At 43.4% G+C, this 16,511-nt stretch overlaps 1 protein-coding gene across 3 annotated transcripts in view; it reads left to right on the forward strand.

The window, feature by feature from the left end:
* Positions 1 to 16,511, forward strand: part of LOC135542311 (copine-5) — a 212,481-nt gene that overhangs the window by 176,246 nt on the left and 19,724 nt on the right. For all 3 annotated transcript variants that reach the window (XM_064969190.1, XM_064969189.1, XM_064969191.1), the window contains 3 exons: positions 71 to 117; positions 13,808 to 13,989; positions 14,271 to 14,398. In XM_064969190.1, the coding sequence (XP_064825262.1) occupies positions 71 to 117; positions 13,808 to 13,989; positions 14,271 to 14,398 (357 nt within the window). The remainder of the gene's footprint in view (positions 1 to 70; positions 118 to 13,807; positions 13,990 to 14,270; positions 14,399 to 16,511) is intronic.

Below are 16,511 nucleotides of genomic sequence, written 5' to 3' on the forward strand. Positions count from 1 at the left end.
TAATTATCTGGTGGTCTACCTGCACTTCTCTTGTTGATTTTTCACTCTCTCTTCTATATCCTCATTTCAGGACCCAGATCAATTTCACTGTGGCCATCGATTTCACTGCGTCTAATGGTAAGGGATTCTAAAGACTGTGTGTGTGTGTGTGTGTGTGTGTGTGTGTGTGTGTGTGTGTGTGTGTGTGTGTGTGTGTGTGTGTGTGTGTGTGTGTGTGTGTGTGTGTGTGTGTGTGTGTGTGATTTCACTGTCTAATGGTAAGGGATTCTAAAGACTGTGTGTGTGTGTGTGTGTGTGTGTGTGTGTGTGTGTGTGTGTGTGTGTGTGTGTGTGTGTGTGTGTGTGTGTGTGTGTGTGTGTGAGAGAGAGAGAATGTGGCGCGCCACTATGGGGCGATAAAGACCACCGTTACTCAACCCACAAGCAAGCATGCAAGACCTTCCCTCGTCCCCTCTTCGGCAAACCAGATCATGACTCCTGGTTCCTGTTTACAAACAAAGCTCAAACAGGGAGTACCTGTGACGTGCTCTGTAGAAAAAGGGCCTACCAAACCAGAAGCTATGCTGCAGGACTGCTTTGCTCGTGCTGACTGGGACTCTGCCGACAGCATCGACGAGCTAACCACCTCCGTCATCAAGGAATGCATCACCGACGTCATCCCCACAGTGAAGATTTACTGCTTCAGCGTTCAAAAGCCCTGGATGAACACTGAGGTGCGCATTAAGTTAAAGGAACGAGCTACCGCTCACAGGGCTATCACAGCCAACCCTGAGGCTACGGCTGATGACACAAACGCATACAAGAAGTCCCGTTACGACCTCCACAAAGCCATCAAACAGGCAAAAGGGCAATATCAGAACATGGTGGAATCCTGTTATTTTCCGGCTCTGACTACCTAGCCATGATCTGCCCAACGATGCCTCTCTACCATCATTTTTTGAATGCTTCGATAACAACACAGATCCCTGCATGAGGGCCCCCGCCGAGGAATGGGTGATCTCTCTCTCCGAGGCTGATGTAAGGTTTTTAAACGGGTCAACACCCTTAAGGCCGCCTCCAGAGTGGTGCAGTGGTCTAAGGCACTGCATCGCAGTTGCTAGCAGTGGCACTAGAGATCCTGGTTCGAGTCCAGGCTCTGTCGCAGCCGGCCGCAACCGGGAGACCCATGGGGCGGCGCACAATTGGCCCAGCGTCGTTCGGGGTAGTGGAGGGTTTGGCCGGCAGGGATGTCATTGTCCCATCGCACTCTAGAGACTCCTGTAGCGGGACGGGTGCATGCATGCTGACACGGTCGCCAGGTGTACGATGTTTCCTCCGACATATTGGTGTGGCTGACTGTCGGGTTAAGCGGGCATTGTGCCAAGAAGCAATGCAGCTTGGTCGGGTCACCTTAGTGCCAGAGGCGTCACTACAGAACCTGGTTCGATTCCAGGCTGTAACACAACCAGCCATGATTGGGAGTCCAATAGGGTGGATGCTGTTCATTGACTACAGCTCAGCGTTTAACACCATAGTTCCCTCCAAGCTCGGGACCCTGGGACTGACCACCTCCCTCTGCAACTGGATTCTGGACTTCCTGATGAGCCAACACCAGGTGGTAAGAGTAGGAAACAACACCTCCCCCACGCTGACCCTCAACACGAGGGCACCCCAGGGTTGTGAGCTTCTCCCCCTCCTGTACTCCCTCTTCAGCCACGACTGTGTGACCGCACACGACTCCAACTCCATTATCAAGTTACCAGCCAACATGCTGGTGGTAGACCTGATCACCAGCAGCGATGAGAGCCTACAGGGAGAAGGTCAGGTGGTACTGAGAAGGCCCGGAAAATTGCAAGAGACTAGCCACCCAAGACATGACTGTTCTCCATACTCCCGTCCGGCAGGCAGTACCGGTGCATCAAGGCTCAGACCAACAGACTGCTAAACATCCTCTATCCCCTGGCCAAATGGCTATTAAATGGCAAACAACTACTGCTCTCCCTCTCCCACAGACAAGCCACACTGACTCTATGTCCATCCACAGGTCTCTACCTACTCAGACACACACACCTTCACTGTCACTCTTACTCACAAACTCATTAATAAGGCCACACTGCTGCTAAAATGATTATTGATTAGATGTATTACTACCACTACATTACTGTTCATTGATTGCCATTAGTATATGTCTATTTATCCTGCTACTGGTCACTATTACTCCTGTTTACATTACCATTCATATATTCCTGCTATCAGTCACTTTTCAGTCCTGTTTACATGTATATCCACACGTCAGGCCTACATTTAAATGGTTTAAACTCTTATCCAGAGCAAATTACAGGAGCAATTAGGGTTAAGTGCCTTGATTAAGGGCAAATCAACAGATTTTTCACCTCGTCATCTCGGGGATTCAAACCAGCCACTTTTCAGTTACTGGACCAACTCTGTTAACCGCTAAGCTACCTGCCGCCCTACACTACACTCTTGCGTGCGCGCGCACACACACACACACACACACACACACACACACACACACACACACACACACACACACACACACACACACACACACACACACACACACACACACACACACACACACACACACACACACTCTGCTGCCACACTGTATAATATTATTATTATTTATCCTGCTACCAGTCACTTTCACCTCATTTCTTCCTATGTATATAAAGGTATCTACCTCAAATACCCCAGTATCCTGCACATTGTATATGTGGTACTGCCACTGACCCTGTATATAGCTGACATTCACATTTTTTTCTTTCTCTTATTTTCTACTTCTCTTGTTTATTTTGTATTATTCTTCTCTTATTTGTTATACCATTTTGATACTGAATTACTGTACTGTTGTGTAGGGCTCGCAAGTTAAGCATTTCACTGTACTTGTACATGTGACAAATAAAACTCGAAACACACACACACGCAAACCCTCCCTATTCCTCCATACTATACGTGTTGCTCTGGGTTTGGGTTGCCTCCTGCCTTTCTTCCTGAGTGCCTATGGTCAATACCACCACACTGTGCCTAAAATGGATGACCACTGTGCCCCATAATAGCACTGCTTCAGAGACCAAATGCCACCCAAAATGGTCGAATACACCCTCCTTACCACAGTCTAAAAGGCCACACTTGAGCTCTAGCTCAGCAGTTCATTTCCCACCCTTCCATTAAGCTCCTAGCCTATCAGAGTATTCCTTCCTATTCCCATTCATTGTGTGACGGGGTTGGTGAGAGCAGGCGGTAGTTTATCTCTGAAGGGTTGAAGAGAAGGAGAGTTCTAAATCGTTGTTATTTTTTTTGCTGTATTCAAATCAAGCCCTTAACCAACAACGCAGTTCAAGATAGAGTGAAGAAAATATTTACTGAATACACTAAAGCAAAAAAATAATAAAAAGTATACAATATACAAAAGGTATACAATAAAATAACAATAACAAAGCTATATGGGGCGGCAGGGTAGCCTAGTGGTTAGAGTGTCGGACTAGTAACCGAAAGGTTGCAAGTTCAAATCCCCGAGCTGACAAGGTACAAATCTGTCGTTCTGCCCCAGAACAGGCAGTTAAGCCACTGTTCCTAGGCCATCATTGAAAATAAGAATTTGTTCTTAACTGACTTGCCTAGTTAAATAAAGGTAGAATATACAGGGGGTACTGGTACTGAGTCAATGTGCAGGGGTACAGGTTAGCCAAGGTAATTTGTACAAGTAGGTATGGGTAAAGTGACTATGCATAGATCATAGACAGCGCGTAGCAGCAGTGTAAAAACAAATGGAGGGGGGACGTCAATGTAAATATTCTGGGTGGCCATTTGATTAATTGTTCAGCAGTCTTATGGCTTGGGGGTAAAAGCTGTAAAGAAGCCTTTTGGTTCTTGACTTGGAGCTCCGGTACCACTTGCCGTGCCGTAGCAGAGAGAACAGTCTATGACTTAACCATTTTTTGGACCTTCCTCTGACACCACCTAGTTAGGGCCTGGATTGCAGGAAGCTTGGCCCCAATGATGTACTGGGCCGTACGCACTACCCTCTGTAGTGCCTTACGGTCAGATGCTGAGTAGTTGCCATAACAGGCGGTGATGCAGCCGGTCTGGATCATCAAATCAAATCAAATGTATTTATATAGCCCTTCGTACATCAGCTGATATCTCAAAGTGCTGTACAGAAACCCAGCCTGAAACCCCAAACAGCAAGCAATGCAGGTGTAGAAGCACGGTGGCTAGGAAAAACTCCCTAGAAAGGCCAAAACCTAGGAAGAAACCTAGAGAGGAACCAGGCTATGTGGGGTGGCCAGTCCTCTTCTGTCTGTGCCGGGTGGAGATTATAACAGATGTTCAAGATGTTCAAATGTTCATAAATGACCAGCATGGTCAAATAATAATAATCACAGGCAGAACAGTTGAAACTGGAGCAGCAGCACGGCCAGGTGGACTGGGGACAGCAAGGAGTCATCATGTCAGGTAGTCCTGAGGCATGGTCCGAGGGCTCAGGTCCTCCAAGAGAGAGAAAGAAAGAGAGAAAGAGAAAATTAGAGAGAGCATACTTAAATTCACACAGGACACCGGATAGGACAGGAGAAGTACTTCAGATATAACAATCTCACCCTAGCCCACCGACACATAAACTACTGCAGCATAAATACTGGAGGCTGCGACAGGAGGGGTCAGGAGACACTGTGGTCCCATCCGATGACACCCCCGGACAGGGCCAAACAGGAAGGATATAACCCCACCCACTTTGCCAAAGCACAGCCCCCACACCACTAGAGGGATATGTTCAACCACCAACTTACCATCCTGAGACAAGGCCGAGTATAGCGCACAAAGATCTCCGCCACGGCACAACCCAAGGGGGGGCGACAACCCAGACAGGAAGATCACATCAGTGACTCAACCCACTCAAGTGATGCTCTCAATGGTGCAGCTGTAGAATTTTTTGAGGATCTGGGGACCCATGCCAAATCTTCTCAGTCCCCTGAGGGGGAAAATGTGTTGTCGTGCCCTCTCCACGACTGTCTTGTTGTGTTTGGACTATGATAGACTCCAAGGAACTTGAAACTCACGACCCACTCCACTACATCCCCGTCGATGTTAATGGGTGCCTGTTCGGCACGCCTTTTCCTGTAGTCCTCAATCAGCTCCATTGTCTTGCTCACATTGAGGGAGAGGTTGTTGTCCTGGCACCACACTGCCAGGTCTCTGACCTCCTCCCTATAGGCTGTCTCATCGTTGTCGGTGATCAGGCCTACTACTGTTGTGTCGTCAGCAAACTTAATGATGGTGTTGGAGTCGTGTTTGGCCACACAGTCATGGGTGAACAGGGAGTACATGAAGGGTCAGGGGTGCGTGCTTAGTCCCATGGTCCATAGCTTAGTGATGAGCTTTGTGGGCACTATGGTGTTTAACACTGGGCTGTAGTCACTGAACAGCATGCTCACATACAGTGCCTTGCGAAAGTATTCGGCCCCCTTGAACTTTGCGACCTTTTTTGCCACATTTCAGGCTTCAAACATAAAGATATAAAACTGTATTTTTGGTGAAGAATCAACAACAAGTGGGACACAATCATGAAGTGGAACGACATTTATTGGATATTTCAAACTTTTTTAACAAATCAAAAACTGAAAAATTGGGCGTGCAAAATTATTCAGCCCCCTTAAGTTAATACTTTGTAGTGATTACAGCTGTAAGTCGCTTGGGGTATGTCTCTATCAGTTTTGCACATCGAGAGACTGACATTTTTTCCCATTCCTCCTTGCAAAACAGCTCGAGCTCAGTGAGGTTGGATGGAGAGCATTTGTGAACAGCAGTTTTCAGTTCTTTCCACAGATTCTCGATTGGATTCAGGTCTGGACTTTGACTTGGCCATTCTAACACCTGGATATGTTTATTTTTGAACCATTCCATTGTAGATTTTGCTTTATGTTTTGGATCATTGTCTTGTTGGAAGACAAATCTCCGTCCCAGTCTCAGGTCTTTTGCAGACTCCATCAGGTTTTCTTCCAGAATGGTCCTGTATTTGGCTCCATCCATCTTCCCATCAATTTTAACCATCTTCCCTGTCCCTGCTGAAGAAAAGCTGGCCCAAACCATGATGCTGCCACCACCATGTTTGACAGTGGGTATGGTGTGTTCAGGGTGATGAGCTGTGCTGCTTTTACGCCAAACATAACATTTTGCATTGTTGCCAAAAAGTTCAATTTTGGTTTCATCTGACCAGAGCACCTTCTTCCACATGTTTGGTGTGTCTCCCAGGTGGCTTGTGGCAAACTTTAAACAACACTTTTTATTGATATCTTTAAGAAATGGCTTTCTTCTTGCCACTCTTCCATAAAGGCCAGATTTGTGCAATATACGACTGATTGTTGTCCTATGGTCAGAGTCTCCCACCTCAGCTGTAGATCTCTGCAGTTCATCCAGAGTGATCATGGACCTCTTGGCTGCATCTCTGATCAGTCTTCTCCTTGTATGAGCTGAAAGTTTAGAGGGACGGCCAGGTCTTGGTAGATTTGCAGTGGTCTGATACTCCTTCCATTTCAATATTATCGCTTGCACAGTGCTCCTTGGGATGTTTAAAGCTTGGGAAATCTTTTTGTATCCAAATCCGGCTTTAAACTTCTTCACAACAGTATCTCGGACCTGCCTGGTGTGTTCCTTGTTCTTCATGATGCTCTCTGCGCTTTTAACGGACCTCTGAGACTATCACAGTGCAGGTGCATTTATACGGAGACTTGATTACACACAGGTGGATTGTATTTATCATCATTAGTCATTTAGGTCAACATTGGATCATTCAGAGATCCTCACTGAACTTCTGGAGAGAGTTTGCTGCACTGAAAGTAAAGGGGCTGAATAATTTTGCACGCCCAATTTTTCAGTTTTTGATTTGTTAAAAAAGTTTGAAATATCCAATAAATGTCGTTCCACTTCATGATTGTGTCCCACTTGTTGTTGATTCTTCACAAAAAAATACAGTTTTATATCTTTATGTTTGAAGCCTGAAATGTGACAAAATACTTTCGCAAGGCACTGTAGGTGTTCCTTTTGTCCAGGTGGGAAAGGGCAGTGTGGAGTGCAATTGAGATTGCGTCGTTAGTGGATCTGTTGGGGCGGTATGTGAATTGGAGTGGGTCTAGGGTTTCTGGGATGACGGTGTTGATGTGAGCCATGATCTCTGCAGTTCATCCAGAGTGATCATGGACCTCTTGGCTGCATCTCTGATCAGTCTTCTCCTTGTATGAGCTGAAAGTTTAGAGGGACGGCCAGGTCTTGGTAGATTTGCAGTGGTCTGATACTCCTTCCATTTCAATATTATCGCTTGCACAGTGCTCCTTGGGATGTTTAAAGCTTGGGAAATCTTTTTGTATCCAAATCCGGCTTTAAACTTCTTCACAACAGTATCTCGGACCTGCCTGGTGTGTTCCTTGTTCTTCATGATGCTCTCTGCGCTTTTAACGGACCTCTGAGACTATCACAGTGCAGGTGCATTTATACGGAGACTTGATTACACACAGGTGGATTGTATTTATCATCATTAGTCATTTAGGTCAACATTGGATCATTCAGAGATCCTCACTGAACTTCTGGAGAGAGTTTGCTGCACTGAAAGTAAAGGGGCTGAATAATTTTGCACGCCCAATTTTTCAGTTTTTGATTTGTTAAAAAAGTTTGAAATATCCAATAAATGTCGTTCCACTTCATGATTGTGTCCCACTTGTTGTTGATTCTTCACAAAAAAATACAGTTTTATATCTTTATGTTTGAAGCCTGAAATGTGACAAAATACTTTCGCAAGGCACTGTAGGTGTTCCTTTTGTCCAGGTGGGAAAGGGCAGTGTGGAGTGCAATTGAGATTGCGTCGTTAGTGGATCTGTTGGGGCGGTATGTGAATTGGAGTGGGTCTAGGGTTTCTGGGATGACGGTGTTGATGTGAGCCATGACAAGCCTTTCAAAGCACTTCATGGCTACCGGCGTGAGTTCTACGGGGCGGTAATCATTTAGGCAGGTTACCTTCGCTTCCTTGGGCACAGGGACTATGGTGGTCTGCTTGAAACATGTAGGTATTACAGACTCAGTCAGGGAGAGGTTGAAAATGTCAGTGAAGACACTTGCCAGTTGGTCCGTGCATGGAGTAGGATTAGTAGTATTCATTCAGCCGGTGGAGTAGGATTCATTCTTAATCCTGTATTGACGCTTTGCCTGTTTGATGGTTCGTCTGAGGGCGTAGCCGGATTTCTTATAAGGGTCCGGATTAGTGTCCCACTCCTTGAAAGCGGCAGCTCTATAACCTTTAGCTTGATTATGGGTGTTGCCTGTAATCCATGGATCTGGTTGGGATGTGTACGTACGTTCACTGTGGGGACGACGTTATCGATGCACTTATTGATGAAGCCGGTGACTGAGGTCGTATACTCCTCAATGCCAATTCCACCATTTTGTTAGTTTCATTGATATAAGGAAATTCAAATACAATATTCAATTCATAAGCATTGACTGTAATACCTCTAAGGTAGGGGTAGGCAACCCTGGTCCTGGAGTGCCGCAGGCACTTCATGTTTTTGATTTAACCAATCTGGAAGACCAGGTGTGTTGAATTTAGGCAATCACTGAACTGATCAATTAGCTCAGTTTGGCAGGGTTGCGTTCAGTACATAAAAACCTAACAGAACATTAAATTGAACAGAAACAGTGCTGTACTGAATGACCAGTTGAATAACAGAGGGGAGTCGGGTTGTGGGTTCAAATGCACCGCTGACCTGTAAATATGTCACTCCATACCTAGCAAACATATCTAAAAGTCTGTTTTGGGAAAATGTGTCATTCAGTACAAACCGTTCCACAAAGTAGCAAATGTTCAAGCGAACTGAACACACCCCTGGTATGGTACCTAGTTGGAACAAAATCCTGAAGTACCTGGGGCACTCCACGAATAGGGTTACCTACCACTGCTCTAGGGTCCTGCGGTGAAACGACTGCTGTGCTAGGTATTGAGCAACAGCTTTCTTCCAGGGCCTAAATTCACAAAGTGTCTCAGAGTAGGGATAGTGATCAAGGATAACCTCCCCCTTGTCAATATAATTGTACTCAATGTGAAGGCAATATTGATCTTAACATCATTATTCCTACTCTGAAATTCTTTGTGAATATGGACCCTGGCCTGTCTGCATGCTGGTCTGTCAGCAATGCCACTACACCTGAAATGCAACAAAAACAAAATAATTAACTTAGTCAGTCAGTAACTTAGCTAACTAGCTATTGAAACACTCATGTAAATGTGCACAAGCCAAATTATATGAAAACAACACAGTCTATTTGCAGTGAAATTAGGAGGGGTATTATCTTGCCAACTTTCAGTCAACAATACATCAATAAACAAGCAGGGGAACAAAGTAGTTTGACAAAAAGTGTTCAATAGTCAGAAACTAGCTAGTCTTTAAAATATAGCTACCAATTTGTATGTTATTTTCTAGAAACCTAGATACAGTCTATTCAGCTAGCTAGCTAAGGTGAACTCTGATGGTGGGAGTAAGCTAGCGTTAGCTAACTTTCCCCTAGCCCTTGATCATGACTCTCAGTTCCATTACACTACACATAAGAGTCATTGGACAAAGACGTTCTCTGTGGGGGAGGGGGGGGGTTGTTAAGAGTCGCAACATTATCACGCATTGCTTGCTGTATGGATTAGGAAGCATAAGGACCTGATATGCTTACTCCCACCATCAGAGTTCACCTAATCTAGCTAGCTAGATAGCTCAGCTAAGTGAACTGTAGCTCGGTTTCATAACGGCGGGGGAAAAAACGTAAATAAAGGTTCCATTGTTACACACCTTTAATAGGGTTAGGGTTATGGTTCCCACATGGCCATATTTTCATGTTACACCACTTGTTTATTGAAAACAGACCAAAACAGAGTGAACTACCTGTGCTAATTAGCTATCTGCATCTCCTAACACCTGTGTGTAAACAGAAGACAGACGGCACAAGCGTGTTGTCAATATAAAAATACTGTCGGCTGCAACTATGTTATTGGTTTAAAAAAACTGCGTACAGTAAGTATGTAGCCTTTTGGTTCTAGACTTGGCACTCCGGTACCACTTGCCGTGCCGTAGCAGAGAGAACAGTCTATGACTTGACCATTTTTTGGGGCCTTCCTCTGACACCACCTAGTTAGGGCCTGGATTGCAGGAAGCTTGGCCCTTATGATATACTGTGCCGTACACACTACCCTACCCAATACCCAATATAAAATACTGTCGGCTGCAACTGTGTTATCAGTTTTTTTTAAACTGTGTACAGTAAGTATTTATTTTGCATTTGTGAATTTATTTTGATGGGATATGAAAGCAGAGGGATTTATGTTGAGAAACAGGACATGTAAGCTCCTTGGACTAAGGAGTAACGCAAGGCTCCTTTAGTCCAATATTGGGCTAGCTTTCCCACAGCGGTATAGCTGGCTAGTTAAAGCTGCAATATGTAACTTTTTGGGTGACCCAACCTCATTCACATAGAAATGTGAGTTATAGAACTGTCATTCTCATTAAAATCAAGTCTAAAACTGGTTCTATGTGGGCTATATCTATACTTCTTGTTCTTTTACTTTTGGTATTGTACACAATCTTCAAACAGCTAAAAATACAATATTTTGGGTTACATATTTCACATTGGTTTTGACGGTACAATGATTCTCTAGTCTACACTATACATTTCGTGTTTTGTGACATAAACTGAAATTAGGTGAACTATTCGAATTTTAGCAACAAAGAAATTGCGTCAATAGCTAGCAAAAATATTTGTACACCTATGTGTCCCTTGTAGCAGCTAGCTGACCAAAGTTTTCGATGCATGCCTCCACACAGAAGAGCAGGTAATCTGGAGATGTGTCGTATTCAGCAGAGGCAGGCACTGCCAGAGCCACCTATGTGAAGCTAGCCACAATAACGATTAGCCAAAATATTGAAATTTGCTATTTGTCTTAAAAATTAAAGTCCCTTATTGAAACGGATGCAAACAAATACAAATATTGGAATCTTGCCATATTTGGACTACAGTTGTGGCCAAACATTTTGAGAATGACACAAATATAAATTTTCAAAGTCTGCTGCCTCAGTTTATATGATGGCAATTTGCATATCCTCCAGAATATTATGAAGAGTGATCAGATGAATTGCAATTAATTGCAAAGTCCATGTTTGCCATGCAAATGAACTGAATCCCCCCAAAAAACATTTCCACTGCATTTCAGCTCTGCCACAAGAGGAACAGCTGACATCATGGTAGTGATTCTCTCGTTAACACAGGGCTGGACAAGGCTGGAGATCACTCTGTTATGCTGATTAAGTTAGAATAACAGACTGGAAGCTTCAAAAGGAGGGTGGTGCTTGGCCTCATTGTTTTTCCTCCGTCAACGATGGTTACCTACAATGAAACACGTGCTGTTATCTTTGCACAAAAAGGGCTTCACAGGCAAGGATATTGCTGCCAGTGAGATTGCACCTAAATCAATGGCAGCAGGCAGGTGTGAGTGCATCTGCACGCACAGTGAGGTGAAGACTTTTGGAGGATGGCCTAGTGTCAAGAAGGCCAGCAAAGAAGCAACTTCTCTCCAGGAAAAACATCAGGGACAGACTGATATTCTGCAAAAGGTACAGGGATTGGACTGCTGAGGACTGGGGTAAAGTCATTTTCTCTGATGAATCCCCTTTCCGATTGTTTGGGGCATCCGTAAAAAAGCTTGTCCGGAGAAAACAAGGTGAGCGCTACACTCAGTCCTGTGTCATGCCAACAGTAAAGCATCCTGAGACCATTCATGTGCAGGGTTGCTTCTCAGCCAAGGGAGTGGGCTCACTCACAATTTTGCCTAAGAACACAGCCATGAATAAAGAATGGTACCAACACATCCCCCGAGAGCAACTTCTCCCAACCATCCAGGAACATGTTTGGTGACGAAGAATGCCTTTTCTAGCATGATGGAGCACCTTGCCATAAGGCAAAAGTGATAACTAAGTAGCTCGGGGAACAAAACTTTGATATTTTGGCTCCATGGCCAGGAAACTCCCCAGACCTTAATCCCATTGAGAACTTGTGGTCAAGCCTCAAGAGGCGGGTGGACAAACAAAAACCCACAAATTCTGACAAACTCCAAGCATGTATTACCCAATGGGCTGCCATCAGTCAGGATGTGGCCCAGAAGTAAATTGACAGCATGCCAGGGCGGATTGCAGAGGTCTTAAAGAAGGGTCAATACTGCAAATATTGACTCTTTGCATCAACTTCATGTAATTGTCAATAAAAGCCTTTGACACTTATTAAATGCTTGTAATTATACTTCACTATTCCATAGTAACATCTGACAAAAATATCTAAATACGCTGAAGCAGCAAACCTTGGGGAAATTAATTGTTGTCATTCTCAAAACCTTTGGCCACATCTGTAGATATTGCTTCAATTTGGAATGTTATTATATAAATTCAACAAAAGAAAATAATTTGTTAATATAGCAAAAAAGTACAAATCAGTTGAAATCCTACTTTGGATGTATTAGACTTTATCATTGCAATAGGGGCATACTGTATGCACTGTACTGCCTTACCTATGGATCTTGGGTCCATGAAATGGGGTATCAGCCTATTCAGTGACACCCACAGAACACAACTGTGAAGAGTGTACACAAACATTAGCGTCGTAGCTCTTATTGATCAACCAATGGTGTGTTAGATACCACCCACCGACGTTTGATTCACATCCCATTATTATCATATTGGAGGAAGAAATATATACAGTGGGGCAAAAAAGTATTTAGTCAGCCACCAATTGTGCAAGTTCTCCCACTTAAAAAGATGAGAGAGGCCTGTACTGACCAAATACTGACCAAAATTAATTCATTTTCTCGACACATCTGTATGTATATAATTGTTTATCTATGTATTATCTAATTACTCACACTTTAAATAATTAAATTCATTTATATACAGTGGGGCAAAAAAATATTTAGTAGAGATCTGCATGGAGGAATGGGCCAAAATACCAGCAACAGTGTGTGAAAACCTTGTGAAGACTTACAGAAAACATTTGACCTCTGTCATTGCAAACAAAGGGTGTATAACAAAGTATTGAGATAAACTTTTGTGATTGACCAAATACTTATTTTCCACCATAATTTGCAAATAAATTCATTAAAAATCCTACAATGTGATTTTCTGGATTTTTTTTCTAATTTTGTCTGTCATAGTTGAAGTACCTATGTACCTATGATGAAAATCTTTTTAAGTGGGAGAACTTGCACAATTGGTGGCTGACTAAATATTTTTTTGCCCCACTGTATATAAATGAATTAAATTATTTAAAGTTTGAGTAATTAGATAATACATAGATAAATAATTATATACATACAGATGTCGAGAAAATGAATGAATTTTGGTCAGTATTTTAATATTTCCTTGCTCATTTATTTAATTATGTGTGGATGTATTTATTTATTCATTTATTCATATATTTATGTGTGCGTTTTATTTATTTATTTTATTTTATTTATTTATTATGGCAAGTTTGTCCTCCGTAATAGCATGCCACTAAGAACACCAGCACATAGCTTGTGCATGGCAGCCATCAGATAATGTGTGTATAGAACCTGATTGACTAAATAGACTACCATGTTAATGTAGAGCAACATATTCTGGCTGATGACAATGCTTGGGTTTTCTGCATGAACCTGCTGCACTTGATTTAGTTGCAACAGCATTCCAGCCCCCTTTCTCAACAACGAACAAACTGGCCATACACTATTGACCTATGCCTTCTGCCCCTTCCCTAGGTAACCCATCCCAGTCCACTTCTCTACACTATATGAACCCATACCAGATGAATGCCTACGCCATGGCCTTGAAGGCTGTAGGGGAGATCATCCAGGACTACGACAGTGATAAGATGTTCCCTGCCTTGGGCTTCGGAGCCAAGCTGCCCCCGGATGGACGGGTCTCACACGAGTTCCCACTGGTGAGTCAAACACAGAGCCCTTTCTGGTCACTTGTTACTGAACTGAACTGGACAAGATTGGACTAAAACTGGACTGGACTTGACTGGGCTTGAATTTACTTGACTCACCAAATTCAGTCCACTCCAGAAAGAAGATATTGATTTATTAAATACAAGAGATTTTACCCTGTTGATTGTTTCTACCTCTCCAGAACATGAGAGAAGCCCGACTTTAACGATATAGATAAACTAGAGCAAACTGTTTTAAACCTGTTGATTGTTCTGTTGTTCCTCCTCTCCAGAACGGTAACATAGAGAACCCCTACTGTAACGGTATAGATGGCATCCTGGAGGCCTATCACGAGAGTCTGAAGACTGTTCAGCTCTATGGACCAACCAACTTCGCCCCCGTAGTCAACCACGTGGCCAGGTAATGGACGCATACACACGTACAAACGTACAAATGCAGGCGCGCATTTGCAAACACATACATATACACACGTACATACAGGCAGACTCATACACACATGCACCCACATACACACATGCACACTCACATACACACATGCTGTACACACAGGCAGACATAAAGGCACACACCCTCACAAATCTGCTATCACAGATTATCAGCAGTGCAAGCCAGCGTGAAATGTCTCGTTCTCTGCTGCTGTCAGATATCAGCCTTGTCGTGTAGTTGTTCCACGACAGTAATCCCAGTAATTCATACTCAGTCTTCCATCCCTGGGCTTCTCTCCTGTTCTGACCTCAAAGGCTGTGACGATTGGCCTTTCAATGGACAGAAAAAACCCAAAACACAGGATGTGACACACATTAACACCCTGGCACTGTGAGAGAATGAATCAATTACTGACTCGCCAGACTGGCGGCGGAGCACTCAACGTAAACATATAAACATAACTCAGAGTCAGAGAGGGCAAGCACTCTGATCACATTAGAGGAGGAGTGGGAAGTGGAAAAAGGAGAGATAAATGCAGACACTGCTGTACACACACACACAGGATAGGGATGGTGGTTTAATAAGGAAGGGGGGGATGATGGGGTACACACACTAGAGATGCACGGGTTGACTCGTAACCCGCATTACCCGGGGTTTAGGTCCATGAAGTGCAGCATTGTGTGGATGAGGAACGTGTGGGTGCCGGTCGGGTTGAATAAAGATAAAACAAGGCACGCACACAAAATAATCCATAAATGTATCATTCCTGTGCAATTCATATCAATAGGCAACGTTGAGGTTTTTCTTTCAGAATTTTTATCTGCCGTTAGTGTGTAGCCGAAGCTGTAGGGCCTGACTGTAGCGTGCCAAATACACGGCAATTGCCTTTTGGGAACTTGAGCAGTAAAAGTTAGTAGTCTAATGTTTGGAAAAGATTTGGTGAAACGGTAAAAGAGTATGATAGCAGTTCCAGCTTTGTCATGTGTGATGATTGTGAGGTGCTATACGAATTTGACAGTCAGGAGACGGGGACTTCAGTATGGTACATCAAGGGAACTGTGCTGTTCAGATGGGTTAAATTAAATAGTAGTCTGTAACATCTCATATAGCCTAATATAATATGAACTGCTGCAGAATTATGTATTTCTTGCAGTAAAATGATAGACCAAATGAAATTTTGTCTTCGGGAACAGGAGTGGAGAAATATATGTATATTTTTTCAGCATCTTGAGAGAATGAATGCACTGTTAGGGACCGTCTGTAAAGCTGCGTTCTTTATCAGCATCATAAAATCTGATAGCATTTCAAAAACATAAAATATGCATCCAAGCCAAACTGAAATCTTATCAGAAACATGTTTTTAATTCCCTTAAAATCGGTCAAACTGATGTCATTTGGAAATGTTCCCGTAATTTGTTATTGCATTTTCTCCACAGTCCCTAAATGTCTTTACTGCTCGAGAGAAGCAGAGATAAAAGAGGAAAAGAAAACAAGCTTTACTTATGTCAACTAGATTGAAGCATTCATTCTATTGATCTATGACATTACTCTGGTGAGCAAGGGAAGCAACAGAAGCTGCATGTATCTATAGACCAGTTGACTAACAAATAGCCTACCAAAATGTTGGAAATTATGAGCAGTAACATATGCCTGGGTGCTCAAACAGCTGACGCGCACATCACTAACACACACACAAACACACAGGCACACACACACCTAGTCCACAGTCTGCTAACTTTTCAAACAGAGATAAGACCATAGAGATAAAAAGAGTTCTGAATATGTCCCTCCAGGCACAGTAACAGTCAGCCCAACCCTATTACCATGTGAATGGAGTTGGGCTGAAAGGGAGAAAATGACTCCAGACAGAGGGAACAAATGAACACAGACACTCAGTTGATCACTGAAACACACGGCGTAGTTCGGCTTCATATCCTGCAGTGTTTGAGGTCAAAGTGTTTTTCGAGGTATGATAATGAATAGAATGAATGTTATCAATCTGCAGAATGATATCAGAGTATAGTATTTAAATTTAATAGACACTGAAATGTAGAAGGGACTGGAGTGGAGAAGATGGAGAGGGAGT

This window comes from Oncorhynchus masou, chromosome 6 (genome assembly GCF_036934945.1).
Source record: "Oncorhynchus masou masou isolate Uvic2021 chromosome 6, UVic_Omas_1.1, whole genome shotgun sequence".
In the NCBI taxonomy this organism is placed as follows: domain Eukaryota; kingdom Metazoa; phylum Chordata; class Actinopteri; order Salmoniformes; family Salmonidae; genus Oncorhynchus; species Oncorhynchus masou.